This window comes from Cnephaeus nilssonii, assembly GCF_951640355.1.
Source record: "Cnephaeus nilssonii genome assembly, chromosome: 5".
NCBI lineage: Eukaryota > Metazoa > Chordata > Mammalia > Chiroptera > Vespertilionidae > Cnephaeus > Cnephaeus nilssonii.
In genome coordinates this window covers 33,908,223-33,925,064 of record NC_137076.1, presented here as the reverse complement: position 1 = coordinate 33,925,064, position 16,842 = coordinate 33,908,223, and the positions used below count along the sequence as shown (strand labels likewise).

Here is a 16,842-nt window from a genome sequence, read left to right as displayed (position 1 = left end):
GTAGTGAAGAGACAGCTGTGAACATCAGGGCTGCTGACTGCTGCTCTGATTAAGGTTCTGCGTGTGATCCGGAGGCCGGGATTTTGATCTATTGACGTGGTCTGTTGAAGTCTAAATATTTTAGTTACATGGAATCTGAGCCTGTTAACAGGGAACCGTTACACAGCGTATCCGTGCGGACGCTGTAGGTTGCGTGAGAGGCTGGCCTGGGGGGAAGCAGGCAGCAGTCGGTGCCCGGCTCCCGTGATGGCAGGCAGAGCGCTCGAACATGTTTTTCACAAACAATAAAAAGAGGTAGGAAAACTTATCAAGAACAGGGTCTCCAAAATTCTCGTTGGGGTTCAGAATAATATCCAGGTCTGGGACTGGCGTCTCCGCTCCTGGGTGGTGCTCATTTCCTGCCCAGCCAAGGCTGGGGTGGAGCAAGGCCAGGTGCCATCAGTGGGGACTCGGTTTCCAGGACACGTAGTCCTCCCAGAGTTCATCTGTTGTTATTTTAATTAAGAGCAATAGACAAAGGAGATCCAAACGAATTTCAATAATGGACCTAGGTCCCAGCCTGTTTGGTTCAGTCGGTAGAGCGTCAGCCCACAGACTAAAGGGTCGTGGGTTCCATCCCAGGCCCCAAGTGCAGGAGGCAATCAGTCGATGTGTCTCTCTCACATCAATGTTTCTCTCTCCCCCTCCCCCCCCCCATCTTCTTCCCACTATCTCACTAAAGATCAATGGAAAAAATATCCTCAGGTGAGGTTTAAAAATAATTGACTTAGATAAAATTGATTCACCAACACAGAACAGTCAAAGTGGGGTTTTTAATGCAAGCAGTCTGTTCTTCATTACGACACATGTATGTATCACCCACACGTTATACCCATGCTCGTTTCACTCCTGGACCCTTGGAGGGAGCTGCCACGGGGCCGGTGCTCTCTGCAGCCCGAGTGTGGCCAGACGGAAGGAGTGACAGTGCCAGCTGTGAGACCGGCTGGAGAGAGGGCAGATGTGGGGAGAACGGGCAAGGACGAGAACCCCTCTCCTGCAGGGACTCCCAAGTGCGGAGGGGTAGTCCAGGCCCCAGGTTCTGAGAGCAGAGAGTACGTGCCCAGTAGTCACTCCAGGCAGCTCTTCACCCCTGCGGGGGAGGGAGGAGTGAATGGAGTGACGACTGGAGGCGATCCAAAAACTCATTTGTAGTGAAGAGTGGAGGCTGACCAAGATGGAGTGTTCCTCATAAGCCTTATAAGTGGGTCATAAAGGTAAGTTTTTGAAAGGAGTCGTCACAAACACCTTAAGCAGCACTGTGGAAAGGTGTACAGCTCCTCCAGTAGACTACTTTGAGGGTCATTTGGATGTTTGTGGTCTGCTAATTCTTTAAAAGGAAAATTAGTAATTTTTCGTTAGAGGTTGTGAATGCAGCCGCTCAAACCCTCCTCTCTCCCTCTCAGCAGCTGACTTGCGTTTCTAATTACAGTTCATTCCTGAGACGTGGCAGGGCTTCCCCGTGAGTTTCCTTTGCTGCTGAGAACCCGGGATAGCGTGCAGTCAGCGTGCAGCAGGCTCTGTGCTCCTCTTTCAGGCCACATCCTGTCATGACCAAGGGGATAAAAACTCCTTTAGCTCTGAATGCCCAGTTGTCCTTTCTCCATAGCTCACTAGCCCAGCTCCGGCTCCCCTACTTAGTTATAATGAAAGTAACCTGTTCATGGGCCCTCCCTATGGGACAATACTAAGCGCTTCCCATGGACTGTCACCCGCTGTGAGACGGGCAGTGCTTCGACTTGGCCTGCTCAGCGGGCAGGGCAGGGTCTTCTCTGCGCTGAGGAAACCTCAGGTGGCCACCACCATGTCTGTCCACAAAGGCCACCCCAACACGGGCTACGGATTCTGTCTCTTAAGTGAGAGTGGAGCCCCCAGATCAATTTGCACTGAAAGTGTGAGCCCCGCAGTGGAGAGACCTATCCCACGAGTGCCAGTTCCCAATACTGAAGGCAAAAGGAAGCCAGCATATTGTCTTCAAGGCAGAAACAAAATTATTAAGACGTCCACAGAGAAGCCAGCTTACTAATTAGTTTCTGGCATTTCTCATTCCCAAGCTTATCCTTACCCATGATTAAACAGCCCTTGTTAGCTTGCCCGTTCCCTTTCTAAGTCACCAAAAGAAAAGAATAAATCTGCTGTTACACCTCTGACACTGAGCCAGAAAAGGAAGGGATTGCGGGGGGCACCCCGTTCTGTTCACAAAGCCCCTCAAATGCAGTAGGAACAGAGTAGCAGCTCTGGGCCTGAGACCCGCCCTGCCCGACCTGTGCACCTGCCGGTCCCTGGGTAACCAGCCACGCCCTGCAGGTCAGCCTTCAGTCCCGGGTCCTCCTGCAGCCTCTGCTGTAGACTCCTAGCTGCCCACCCCTTAGGTTAATATTGCCAGTGTTTGTTTCGTTTCAGTAGTTAACATTAATATTTTTTATGGGAGAGAGGAAAGCATGTTCCCCCTCCAAAAAGGGGCAAAGTTTTTTATTTGTTTGTAACACCAACGTGGAGCTAACCATCTGCACCTCCGGATGTTAAAGTTAACATATAGGCTTTTGCTTTTCATTTTCTCTGCATTTTGCTCATCTCAGAGTGAGAGATGCTGGCCCAGGTCTTGGATCATCTTTGTCTGTATTTATTTTCTAGCTTTAGAGCTGTACGGTGGGGTTGAAGGGTTGGGTTTAGATTTCAACACGCTAATCCAGCAGTTCTCAAACTGTGTGGTATCGAGATTTGTTAAAAATTAGAACCCCAGCCCTAGTCGGTTTGGCTCTGTGGATAGAGCGTTGGCCTGCGGACTGAAGGGTCCCAGGTTCAATGCCCGTCAAAGGCACATACCTCGGTTGCAGGCTCCCAGCCCTGCTCGGGGGCAGGAGGGAGGCAACCAATTGCTGTGTCTCTCACATTGGTGTTTCTGTTTCTCCCTCTCCCTTCACTCTCTCTAAAAATCAATGGAAAAAATATCCTTGAGGATTAAAAATTAAAAAAGCCCCAAAGAGCTTTTGTTTATGTGGATGATATTGACTGATGTTTGCTAACTAGAAGTTAAAACTGAGAAATTTAAAAATATTTATTAATTCATTCTAAAGTAATATAAGCCCATTAGATGTCAACATAATTAAAACATCTTCTATGAAAAGATGGACGAGCAGGCACTGCTTCACATTTGCAAGTCTCTTTAGTGTCTGCGCTGGAAGCCCTCGCAGGCTCTGAGCTACTGAAGGCGACTTCGGTGTCACCCGGAGCCGTCAGAGGGAGAGGTGAGGTGGCGGCGGCTCAGATGCTGAGCCCCGGGCAGGCTGCCGGCGCCGTCCGCTGGGGGTTGACTAACAAAAGGGGAAGAGCAGGGTCAGCACCGGTAACTGCAGGGGTCTGGGAGGCCTCCAGGCAAAGCACCGGACTTTGTACCTGGGACACTGGTTCGTTCTCTTCCTCTCCTCAGCCCGCTTATCCGCCACCACACCCCTGCCCTCTGCCATCTCTTCCTTCCTTCCTTGCAATAGATAGAGAGATAATAGATAATTTGCATGATGTATTTTGGGTTAAAAATTATTTTTAATGTTTACCTTCTCTCTTCCTTAATGTTATTTGGTCATTCGTTGTTGTTTTTTAATCCTCACCCAAGGGTATTTTCCCATTGGTTTTTAGAGAGAGGGAAAGACAGATAGGATGTGAGAGAAACACATCGATTGGTTGCCTCCCTTTGGAGCCCTGACCAGGGCCTGGGTCGGGGAGGAGCCCGCAACCCAGGTACATGCCCTTGACCGGAATCGAACCTGGGACCTTTCAGTTCACAGGCTGACACTCTCTCTGTCCTCTGAGCCAAACCAGCAAGAGCTATTTGGTCATTTTAGACTGCAATAATGTGAATAAAAGTGCAAAATAAAATAAAATAACGGTGACCTTTAAAGGCTCAGCTTTGTAGCACCTGCCGATTGGTAGCTCTCCCAGCCGGCAGGGACACGGGGGAGCTCTGCGTGGAGGGCAGCTCCTCGCTGCTGACGGTAACAGCACCGCTGCAGCCCCCACGCCTCAAATGAGAGTGCGCCTGACTGAAACCCGTTTGCTTCCAGCTCGCAGATTCACTGGTGCCCATGGAGATTAAGCCTGGCATTTCCTTGGCAACCGTTTCGGCCGTGCTGCACACTAAAGACAACAAGCACGTTCTTCAGGTATCTTAGGGGGGGAGGGTGGCCGGGCTTGAGCCCTGAGGAACTGCAGGGCCTGGGACGACTAGAACCCCCTCCCCAAAAAGCCCTAGCATTCAGCCAGCTCCCAGGACACCGCTTCCCAAACCAGCAGGCCTGGGAGACCAGCCGCCCTAAGGGATCAGATGCGGGACCCAAGGCGGGCACTGCCCGTAAGCTCCCCACTACTTCCTTCTCTGGCCACGCGCCTCCGAGAGAAAGGGGGAGAGAAACTGTCATTCACAATCATGCTAAATGCTGCTCACGGCTCTGAAGTTCCACGTCACTCAGAGCTCCCGCGGTGCCCACCCCAGCACTGCAGGGCACTAGGTGGGTGCTGGGGGGGGGGGGGGTAGGGCTTTAAAAATCAGCCCAGATGGCACCCTCCCACCGAGGCCTAGAAATACTAAGTACAGCTGCCATCGGGGCCCTGAGGGCCTGGGCATCACGGTACAGGCTCCACGTGGGTGAATAGCACCCAGGCCCCCCCCCCGGTGGTGCCGCTGTGCCAGTGCTGTCTGCACCCCCCCACCCCCTTAGGAAAACACCTTGCAGAGCTGGCCTGTGTTACCTCGTAGCCCTGCATCGTGGACGTGTGAAGTGTGCAGGACGCTGTTGGGCCCGAGCTCTGTGTGACTTCGTCCTCACACAAGTCCCATCGCCGTGTCACAGGCACTCTCTCTGGGCCAGGAGGGTTCTCACCCGTCAGTGACCCACAGCCGGGGTCCCTCGCGGCTGTGCTATTGCTGCACCTGCAAGTGCCAGCACGGGTTAACGATTTACTCAGGAAACACTGAACTGAATCAGTTAAAAATTAAACATGGCTCTTTATCAAAGGAAGGTGTCTTTGCCAACTAAGGAGTTAGGTTGTGTGGAGAGCTGGCATTTGCTTATGGGTATTGGGAACTCCAGGTGGACAGGTGGAGCCCCGGTGCCTGCAGACTTGACACCACAGGCGGCACCAGGCCAGCTGGGCCTGGGGTGCCCACAGGCGTGTGTGTCCTGACCATGTTCCCTCCTGCTCCAGCCCCCACCCAGGCCGGCCCAGCCCGCGGGTGGGAAGAAGAGAAAGCGGGTGAACGATGACATCCCGGACTGCAAGGTTCTGAAGCCCTTGCTGAGCGGCTCCATCCCAGTGGAGCAGTTTGTGCAGACCCTGGAGAAGGTGAGCACACGTCTGCTCGGCCCAGGAGCCGTCCTCTCTCCCTGTGCCTCCCGCTTCAAGGATGTGCTGCTGCTTTCCACTTGGTTTGGTCTCCACTGAGCTCCTGTCCCTGTGGCATCTGCCTGGTCCCAGGTCATGCCAGGGACAGACCGGGGGGGGGGGGGTGGAGTTAGTTAGAGGTGCGTGGAGCAGGCCCCCCTTCCCATCAGGTACCAGGTAGCGCGATGCCACCCGTTGCAGCAGCTAGGCTGAGAGGCCTTTCTCAGAGACCTGTGGCAGCCAGACAGGCGGGGACGGGGGATGGAGAAGGGTCTGCCCTCCAGAGCCTCCCTTCTCACAAGCCCCGGCTGTCAGAGAGCCAACGTGTCCCTGTCCCAGGGATGAGTCTCGGGGGAGGGTCGGGAAGAGGTTACTGGGTCCCCGCGAGCTCGGGAGGCAGGAGTTGCCCAGGAGAAAGGGGTCCTTCTCCATCGCAGCAGCTGGCCACACCTTGTCCCGATGGCTGCTTCTCCCAAGGAACAGACTCCAACTATAATTATAAGAAAAATAATTCAACCTTAAAGGTTTTTAGAATTTTGGCTTCAGTCACAGAACTTCAAAGGTTCTAATGTTTTAGCATTAGAATTACAGAATCCTTGATAGAAAGAAGGAATTAGCCAAACACATTATTCATGCTGCTGCTTGCAAGAACTGCTACTAACTGGAATAAGAAGTTCCAGGAAGAGATTTTCTTCTTTCAAACCCTCAGCTGCTGCCTCGGTGGCTGAGTGCCTCCACATGGGAAAGCTTTCTCTTTATTGGGATTTGTTTCCTCCGTTGTCATTTCATTGTCCCTGAGGGAAGGGCTTCCGCCAAGGTGTGCGGCCCCTGGTGAGTACGGGGGGTGCTCCGTGGGCGTCACGTGGGGGACATACCAGTGAGTGCCTCCTCGTGACCTTGCAGCAGCCCCGGTCCCTGGTCCCGGGACTCACCCTTGACTTCTTTTTAAACAACTTGCTTCCCCAGGAAGACCTTTATTCAGTTCTTCTGCCCGGCTCACCCGGGCACTGAGCCCAGGACCTGACCCTGTTCCCTCCCCCATCTCTGCCTCGTCCCTTCTGCAGGAGGGATGTTCGTCTAGAACTGGGTGGAGCTCCTCAGGTCTGGTTCGTCACCTGTTTGGCATCCCTTTCAGGCTAATCTGTCTTCTTTCCACTTCTTTTCTTCTCAACATTGATGTGTAAGCAAGTCCTGTGATTCGCATCAGAGATGGCTAGAGAGGCATTTGCTGCGCTGCTTTATTTCCTTCTCCCTGAGAGGGATGTGCCCGGTCACCGGGTCCGTGGGATCTTGCTGTGAGGAATGGCGTTTCCTGGGGCAGGACTGAGCCTTTTCACCAGGGCCCATGGGCGTGGTGCGGAGGCTGCTGATGGGGGCCCAGTGTCCCAGCCCCCTGACCAGGCACTGGGCTGTGCTCAATCACAAAAGCTTATGCAGGTTACCGAAATTCTGTTTTGTTTTGCATGTTTGGGGGCCTCTTTTGAAGTACAGTTGGCCTTTGAACAACACGGGTTTGAAGTGTGCAGGTCCACTTATACATGGAGCCTTTTCAACACATATACAGTCAGCCTTCCATATCCCTGGGCCTTGCACCCACTGATTCAACCAGCTGCAGGTCAAAAACTATTTTTGACCCACAGATGGAGAGCATTGTTACTACACTATTTCATATAAGGAACTTGAACACGCACAGATTTTGGTATCTGCATGCAGGGGGTCCTGGAACCAATCCCTTGTGGGCACCAAGGGCCATCTGTGGCTGTTTTCGGGCCAGAAGTTATATGCAGATTTCCAACTGTGCCAACAGTCAGCACCCTTAGCCCCTGCATTGTCCAGGGCCAGCTGTGTGAACTCAGGTTGAACTGCAGAAGGTCCTGGTCTGAAGGATTTCACTGAGGAGGGTCAGAAACGTGGTTTCTAACCACTGAGCTTAGCTGTCTGGGAGGGGCCGTGTTTAGGGTTCTCAGTTGCTGAAATACCCTCCTGCCTTCGGTCAGCCGCTGCTCCTCTGTGTCCTCACCAACCTCCTTCTCTTTTCTGTTGGAGCAGCACGGCTTCAGTGACATCAAAGTGGAAGACACAACCAAGGGCCACATCGTCCTGCTCCAAGAAGCTGAGACCCTCATCCAGATAGAGGAAGATTCAACCCACATCATCTGTGACAATGACGAGATGCTCAGGGTGCGACTGCGGGACCTTGTCCTCAAATTCCTCCAGAAGTTCTGAATGGGGCACGTGAGCCACGTCTGCTTCCCTGAGATCCCTCCGCCCTTCACACTCAGCCTGCCCGGCACAAGCCACGTGAAGAAGGGCACACGGGTCAGCCAGGCCTTTGTGGTGGTCTCTGGGGGCCACGTCAGGAGAGGAGCTGCACCCGCTGGTCTGGACTTGCAGCGCTGTCTCAGGCAAGAGCTTTTGTTTGCGCTTTAGACTCATTTTCTCCCCGAGCCTGGCTCTCTCAGGTAGCCGGGACGGCAAGACAGTGAGCTGAGCGGCACAAGAGTGACAGAGCAGTTTCCCAGGAGGTCGGCGGTGGGGAGGGGAGGTCTCGAGTGGCATTTGTTCTTCATCGTGTCACAGGCGTCAGGTGGGGAACCAGTGACTTTGTTTTACTTGCTTGTCTACTGTGTTGCATCTGATAAGACGACCCAAAAAAATTAGTAAAATTAATCCATTTATCTGTATTTTATATTGTGAGCCCATTTTGTTAATAAAACTTATTTTTATAGGAGTCTCTATGCTCTGTTGAACCTACAGTTTACACTGATACAGTATCTGAGAAAATGTGGAAATATTCAGACTAGCATAAACTTAGAAAATACTATAGCAAATTTTAATTTAGTGAGAATGTTTAATCATATAATCTGGTTTTAAAATATAAAATTCAGTCCTAACTGGTTTGGCTCAGTGGATAGAGCACTGGCCTGCGGACTGAAGGGTCCCGGGTTCAATTCTGGTCAAGGGCACATAACCGGGTTGTGGGCTCGATCCCTAGTAGGGGGCATGCAGTAGGCAGTCAATCGATGATTCTCTCTAATCATTGATGTTTCTCTCCCTCTCTGAAATCAATAAAAATAAAAGAATCTAGGAGAGCCACATTTAAATAAAATTCATAGTTTTCCTTAAATTGTTTGAAAGGTGCTGAACTTTACCTGAGCTGTGCCTCTAATGAAAAACCCCAGCCATGACCTTCTAGGAGGGTCCTGAACAGGGAGCTGGGCTCTACTAAATCATCAGTCGCCAACCGGTGGTCCGTGGACCACTGGTGGTCCGTGAGGTTGGTGACCGCTGTACTACATGACCTTTACCTGTAGCAACCTTTCCCACAGATTCTCAGGATTCTCTGCAGTAAGTTCAGATGCCCCAAGACCCACCAGTAACAGTAGTGCATTTGAAATCATGCTGCTTCTGAACTGTTTCAGACAATTACAGATGACATCTAATCTAGCAGCATCATTGACAGCACACGTGCAAATTTTTCAGGTATTAAAATGTGGAGTGCAAATTAGTATTAAAATTAGTCGCCTACAGTAGTCCAGCTCAGCCTGCTGTTATGAACAAATTTTTTAGATTGCCGTTCAGCCAGAAAGTCATTCCTCCAACTCAGTTAGCAGCTAAACATCACAAAGGGATTTATATATGTGTATATGTGTGCATACATACATATACAATATACAGCACTACAGAGCTGCTTGCTCGGGTTTTATGGAGAGCTGGGTATCAGTTCTCCCTCTGGAATAAACACATAGTGAGAATGAAGAGGAAAAAGACTACTTCATTTTTTGCCATTTCCAACTTTGTCAGATTGGGGCACAGGAGTGCTTACACAGGTGTTTTTAAGGCACAGGTCATTACAATCAAGGGCCCTGGGGTGTGTCTATGGACTAGATTGGGAGCCTTCAACCATGAGAGAGAATAGACATTACAAGAGACTGATGTGCCGTAGCCAGGAAACTTTAGTTTTAGGAGGAGAGCTGTAAATAGCATCACATGTAGGGACACTTCCTAAATAAAACTTGAGAGAATCAAGTTAAAAGTTTTTTTTAACTCATGAAAATACAAAAACAGTACAAAACAGAGCTCAAAAGAAATCAAAACAGGTAGTTACAGGTCCTAATAATGATACGTTCAGGAATGACTTGGATTTGTTCAAGTTTGCTTTCTGTTCAAGTGCTTGATGAGAGCACAGAGACAACCAGTATGTATATGTAAATTAGTCAAACGGACAGGGACTAATCTAAAAATTATGACGGTTTTAATCAAGTTACTCCCACCTACTTAGTGAGGGAAGCCAGAGGGAGGAAGCAGCACAGACTCACTCATTAGAGCAGAGAGGCAATCTGGAGCCGGCCTTTCCGAGAGCAGCTGTCACTCCGCCTGAGCTCAGGCATCCGGATCCCACACCAGGTGGGGCGTGGAAGACCCAGAAGAAACGGCACACCTGTCTTCAAGGGCTACCCACACTGACCGAGAGGCAGCCCCCGACCACGTGCTGACCTGGCGAAAGGTCTGACACCTGGAAAGGCTTGATTACATAGTAATTCGAAAACCATTAAAAATGCTGAGGAGGAACCTGATGTTGTTATTCCGTCTAAGAAGTGATACAGCTACTGTTACGTAACAAAGTGCCCCAAAACTTAGTAGCTTAAGACAACAACATCTCACCGTTTCTGTGTGTCAGGAGTCCAGTGTGGCTTAGCTGGGTGCTCTTGGCTCAGGATTCTCTCCACTGGGCTCCAGATGAGGAAACTGAGGTGCAGAGGTTAAGTAACTTTCCCCAGCACATAGCCAGTAAGTGGCTTCTGCCTTGCCACAGGTGGGTATCCGGGAACAGGAGCCAGCCAGGAAGGGAAGGCGTACCTGTTAGTCCATTTCTTTTCAAGCAGAGGTAACAACTCTCCATGATCCCTGGAGAACGTGAAGCTTTTGGCTGTCTCAGTTGGCCTATATAGGCAAGAGTTGGCTTTGCCAAACTACAATGACGTATCCATAGAAGTAAGAGTGAAGAAACCTCCCAAGTTATATGATAACTAGAGGCCCAGTGCATAGATTTGTGCACATTGAAAGGAAATTAATTACAAGGTGGCTGGTGGGGTGTGACTGGGTGAGACGGGCCGGACATGCCCTGGAGCCAACCTCCCGTGGTCCCTCCCCAGCCAGCCGCACCTGGAGTGGCGCCGGGGCTTGAAGGGCATCTGCAGAGTGAGCGTAGTCCCTCTGGCAGGTGGGGTTCCTCGGCCTGGCCTGCAGGGATTGGGCTGAAACTGGCCGTTTGACATCCCCCGAGGGGTCCCAGAATACAAGAGGGCACTCTGCAAAGTTGCTGTCGCTCGGCAGCTCCTGCATTGAGCATCTGCCCCCTGGTGGTCAGTGCGCGTCATACCTACTGGTCAGTCGGCCGGTCGCTTAGCCCTTTACATGTATAGATATATTCATATGAGCCATGTAAACTGGCAGATAGGAAAAGGAGACACTCCTTTGGTACCAAGTCCCATTTCCCCCTACAGTCCTAAGCAAAGTTGAATGTTGTCTCATTGTTTCATACCATACTGTGGGGAAGCAGAAAACATCAGATGGTCTTAAATTCACTGCAGTGGAATTATGTGTAAATAGCATGAACCTAGAATGAGGTAAAAAAAATAACCAACTATAATTCTGGAGGAAATACTAGTAACAACTAAGTCCTAGATAGGCAGTATACAGCAGAGCCCAAAATGTCTAATCTTGGTGGGGGTTAGAGCCAACAATGATCATGAGTTTATTATCTAAAGATTAAATATCACAGTCTCCACTGCTTCTTGGTAGCCTGTTACAGATTTTAATCATATCATAAAAACATTATTTTACCATCTATCAAAATTCCAATGGCATTTTTCACAGTAATAGAAAAAGCAACCCTAAAATGTCTATGGAACCTCTAAAGACCCTAAGTAGCCCAGCAATCCTGAGGGAGAACAAAGCTGGAGGCATCACACTTTCTGATTTCAAGCTTTATTACAAAGCTATACAGCAATCAAAATAGTACGGTGCTGTCATAAAAATACACACAGAGACTAATGGAATCTAATTGAGAGCCCAGAAATAAACCTACACATACACAGTCAACTAATATTTGACAGGGCAGCCAAGAAGACTCAAAGAAAGAGCAGTCTCCACTAAATGGTGGTGGGAAAACGAGAACCACATGCAGAAGAATGAAATTGGACTCCCCACCTTATACCACTCACAAAAATTAACTCAAAAAGGATTAAATACTTAAATGTAAGACCCAAAATTGCAATACTACTAGAAGAAAACAAGGGTAAAGTTTCTTGACGTAGGCCTTGGCAACATTTTTTTTTTATGATACCAAAAGCACAAGCAACAAAAGCAAAAATAAACAAGTGGGACCACATCAAATTAAAAAGCTCCTGCACCATCAGCAAAATGAAAAGGCAGCAATCAAATGAGAGAAAATGTGTATAAACCATCTCTCTGATAAGGGTCTAATATTCAAAATATATAAAGAATCATACAACTCAACAGCAAAAAGATGCTCTGATTTTAAAATGGGGAAAGGACTTGGGTAGACATTTTCCATAAAGAAAACAGAAATGGCCAACAGTACATGAAAAAGTGCTCAATATCACTAATATCAGGGAAATGCAAATCAAACCACAATGAGATATCACCTCATACCTTGTAATGGCTATTATTAAAAAAACAGATAATCAAGTTTTGGCAAGGAAGTGGAAAAGGGGAACAATTGTGCATGCACTGTTAGTGGGAATGTAAATTGGTACAACCACTATGGAAAACAGTATGGAGGTTCCTCAAAAAATTAAAAATAGGGCTACCATATGATCCAGCAAGATACCATTAGTCATCAGGGAAATGCAAATTGTAACTACAAGATTTCATTACTCACCAGAATAGCTAAAATTTAAAGGACTGAAGATACCATAGATTGGGGAGGCTATGGGAAAACTGGAACCCTATTATCTGTGGGAGTACAAAATGTGTGAGGTCACTGGGGAAAGGTCTGGCAGCTTCTTATAAACATGTAGAATTTATAGATACAGAGAACAGACTGGTGGGCATGGGAGGGGAGGGGAGGGTGAAAAGGGTGAAGGGATTAAGAAGTACAAACTGGTCATTACAAAATAGTCACGGGTACAAAGTACAGTCAATAATATTGTCAGTATTACTGTACTAAATATATATGGTTGGTGCTAAAAATATCTGGGGGAACACTTTGTGAAGTATATGATTGTCTAGCCACTATGCTGTACCTGAAACTAACACAAAATAACGCTCAATGCAAACTAATTGAAAGATAAAATTAAAAAAAAAAACTAAGCATGCATATACCTACCTTATCACACAACAGTCCCACTCCTAGGTATTTACCCCAAAGAAAAACAAACCCACAAAAAGGCTTGCACAGGAATCTTCAGAGCACTTTTACCCATAATAGCCAAAAATTGGAAACAGCCCAAGTGCCTGTCAACAGAATGGACCGATGCTGTTACACCGCATTTGGGAATACTACTCAGTAATAAAAGGAACAAATTACTAATACAGCATGGGCTGAGTTTCTTCAAGACTCGCTCAAAAGAGTAAAAATTGTGCAACACCATTTATATGAAATCTTAGAACAGGGAAAACTAATCCAAGATAAAGGAAAAAATCAGAATATTGGTTCTGGGAGGGTAGAGATGGAGACTGACGAGGAAGAAACATGAGGGAACTTTCTGGATTTAATAGTAAATGTTCTATTTTTTTCATAGGGGTTTGGGTTACATAGGTGTATGCATTTGTCAAAACTCAAAAGAAGATGTACCTAAGATTTGTGTATTTCAGTGTATAAATTTAATATGTAAATTTTACATTAAATGCATAGAAACTAACACTGACGTCCAGTTAATGATGTGCGCTTATATTTAGAAGGAAATACATTAATGTAATTCACTTAGAAATACACCAAAAATAGGATGAATAGAGGGATGGATATAGAGATAACTGTAAAGAAAGTACAAGTAAAATGGTTGTTAGGCATACAGGCTCATACTATAAAAAGTATTTAAGTTTATCAGTACATTTGAAATGTTTCATAATTAACTATTGGGACTAATAGTTTAAGTAAATAGAATCTCAATAGTTTAAATTCTAATATGACAACCATACAATACCACCAGGATTTATAGACAAACAGAGAAAAGTAAAACAATTTCCCTAATAAAACCAGGCCAAGAAGCAGGTGAATTAAATAGCAAACCAAACCCGGCCCTGGGGCGAGGCTTCCCACCTAAATGATCTCTCTGGAACCCGTTCAGTGTCTTGTTTTTCTTGACATGCTCTCTTAGCCGCTTGTCAATGAATTGAGTAACAAAAACAGTGCATGTAAAACTTCTCCACCATCCTGAGCCAGGCTTCTGTTACCTGTTGGGTTAATACCACAGCTATGAAGTACTCCGGAAACATATAGTACGATTGCTATTCAGCTCATTGCCAACTATGTTTCCATGTGACCCTCTTTAGTTTGTCACATCACTCATTCATCAAAAACCTACTCAGCACTTACCATGTGCTCTGCTCTCAAGAGGCTTACAATCTGGTGTGGGAAGCAGGGCTGTAAACATGAGACAGGTCAGGCAGCTCTAACAGGATGGGCGGGGGTACGACAGTGACTGGGAGGAGGGAAGGCTCCCTGGAGGTAGTGCTTCCAGCTGAGTCTGTGACAGGCCAGCAGAGGACTTGGGCTCAGACGGACTAGAACGTCCTGAACAAGAAAGTGGCCCCAGCCGCACTGCATTTCGTGGAACAGCCAGCGGTCACCCCATCCAGCACAAGAGGCGGCGGCCACACCGGGAGCCAGACAGCAGGCTAACGGTAACAACGGCCGCCTACAACCCACAGCCTCAGCGCCAGCACTAATCGGTCTAAAGGACAACGAACTGCATCTGAGCCGACTAGAACACTTACATCCCCCAGCCTCCTCCCCTTGCGGTTTCTGGGCATAAAATTCAACCCCGAGAGCGCGGCTGTGGAAGCCGGTGAGGCAGAGCCATGATGTTCCGCATCGAGGGCCTGGCACCGAAGCTGGACCCCGAGGAGATGAAACGGAAGATGGCGAGGATGTGACCTCCTCCATACGGAACTGCCTCATCTACGTAGCCCTGCTGCAAGTCACTCCCTTCATCTTAAAGAAACTGGACAGCACAGAAAATTGGACATCACATGTGAATGCATGACATGAAGAACTGGTTACAGTTTCTCTCTGCAAATGAACAGGCCCAGGAAGATGAAGAGACTGGTGAATGGACATAAAATTTCTACTTGTTGAGAAGTTTGATTGTGGTAACTGACCTTCATAGCTAAAACAGAACACTACTTGGGAAGCATAAAAACACGTTTCTTATGCCTGTGATATTCAGCCTCCATGGATGTTGCTATAATTGTAAATAATGCCATACTCCATTTTCTAGCAATTATTAATTATATAAGGGAATTATGTCTGCAGTGGCCCTGTCTTGTCAGTCATTTCTAGTGACCTTTTTACTTGTGTCAGGAGTTTATTTGTTGTAGAGTTCCTTATGATTAGTTATGTTTTATGGAAGCGAGCACACATCCACCACCACATTTAAGCACAGGACCGTTAGTCTATATTTTTAATAAATGTACCAATTAAGAAAAAAAAATTCAACCCCAAGGACAGACAGTGGAGACTGAGTCCTAACCTTCCCCGGTTGGGGCTCCGTCCCCATTCCCTCTGATAAACTCCCCTCGCTCGCCGCGTCCGCCTGTTTCCTTGAGCGGCTCCAATCTTAGTCTTAAACAATGAACTGGCAGTAAAATAAATGGCAAACAGGAAAAGACACTAAGAATGTTACCCAATAATAGTTTTTTACTGTGTGCCCAACAGTGGACTCTTCACATTTATACTAACTCTCAACGTGTAAGATATGGCATGATTTTTGTTATTTTACAGATGAAAGTTTAGAATAGATAACTTGAGATGGGCCTTGGGAACATTATGCTAAGTGAAATAAGTCAGAAAAAGCTAAGAACCATATGATTTCACTCAGGTGGGATATAAAACTGAAACTCGCGAACACAAACAGCAGAGTGGTGGTTGCGAGAGGGGAGGAGGTGGGGGGAGAAGGCGGTCCTCATATATGGTGACAGGAGAAGATTTGACTTTGGGTGGTGGGTACATGGTGCAATATACAGATCTTGTAACACAGAAACCCACTCCTGAAACCTATATGTTCACGTTGACCAATGTTGCCCCAAACAACTTAATAAGAGTAGATAAATTGCTCCCCACCACAGTTTAATGGACAACCTAGGATTTGAACCCATGTAACCTACTCCAGAGCCCAAACCCTTAATTGCAACATTATCCTTCCCAAACACATTTTTTGTAAATATTCTGGAGCCTTCGATTTCATTGGCAAAACTATCCACCACTAACATTGGCCACTTTAGCTTACCTGGTTAAGTCCAAGCAGCAACTGACAGGAGCCCGTGTTCAGTAAAACGCCCATTTCTACAGCCTCGTGCAACTTCCTCAAGGCTCTCTGGTCCCAGGACAAATTACGACAAGATGGACAGTTGGAAGAATAGGAACTTGGCAGTCAAAACTCCAGACCCAAGGAGGCATTCCCACCCTATGTGACATATCTACCGGCCTCACCTGTGCAAACCTACCTGACCAACTGCCAACACTACTTGCAGGTATCAGACTTTTGGGTCCCACACACTTAAGATTGTCAGTGTGAGCCAAACGCCCAGCCGCAGAGCCTAGGACAGGAGCCCCCCCAACTCAGCTTGCCCCAGTTTCCTGTCCTCTTTCCGATTTCCAACATCTGCAACACCCCGACTCACGCTCTCTCCGAGGATGGCTTTGATCACATAGCCAAGCAGCATCGGGAGCCACGGACACCACAGGACTGGGCTCTGACAGTTGAGAAGCACCAACTAGACGTAGGTACTTTCAGCCACTCCCCGTATCTCAACAGAGCGACCTCTAGACCAACCCAGGCCACTCCAGGCCAGCCCCGTCCTCTGCACTGGAACACGCACACACAAGCTCCCCTGCACTCACCACATCCACACGTTTTAAAATTACCGTGAAAAGTTAAAGGTGCATATATGCCACATGCCACCCCCCTCCCACACCAGTGAAATGACGCCTGAATTCCTCTCTGTGTAACTGACTGAGCAATCGCAGAGGCAGGCGCAGGCCAGGCAGCCGGGTCCGTGCCTGTGAGCAGTGTCACCTGGGTTCAGGAAAGCAGGCTGCGCCAGGCCGTGCCCTGGTGGTGCCTAGAACCAGCAGGCACCTTCTCTCAGGTCACTCGGGAAACCACAAAAGACCACCAAGCTGCTTGAGTTAGTCTCCATGTATTTTATTTTTTTTACAAAAATCCCATGTCAGACCAT

General features: G+C 48.0%; 1 protein-coding gene and 1 pseudogene across 2 annotated transcripts in view; both read left to right on the top strand.

Annotated features, from left to right (window-relative positions):
- Positions 1-8,146, top strand: part of INTS9 (integrator complex subunit 9) — a 95,585-nt gene extending 87,439 nt beyond the window's left edge. The window contains exons 15-17 of the mRNA XM_079773341.1: positions 4,098-4,196; positions 5,239-5,376; positions 7,465-8,146. Of these exons, the coding sequence (XP_079629467.1) occupies positions 4,098-4,196; positions 5,239-5,376; positions 7,465-7,641 (414 nt within the window). The 3' untranslated portion in view covers positions 7,642-8,146. The remainder of the gene's footprint in view (positions 1-4,097; positions 4,197-5,238; positions 5,377-7,464) is intronic.
- Positions 8,147-8,302: 156 nt separating this feature from the next.
- On the top strand, positions 8,303-14,750 carry LOC307100771 (mitochondrial import receptor subunit TOM5 homolog; annotated as a pseudogene). Its single transcript has one exon. The product of its transcript is annotated as a mitochondrial import receptor subunit TOM5 homolog (transcript).
- Positions 14,751-16,842: the final 2,092 nt, after the last annotated feature.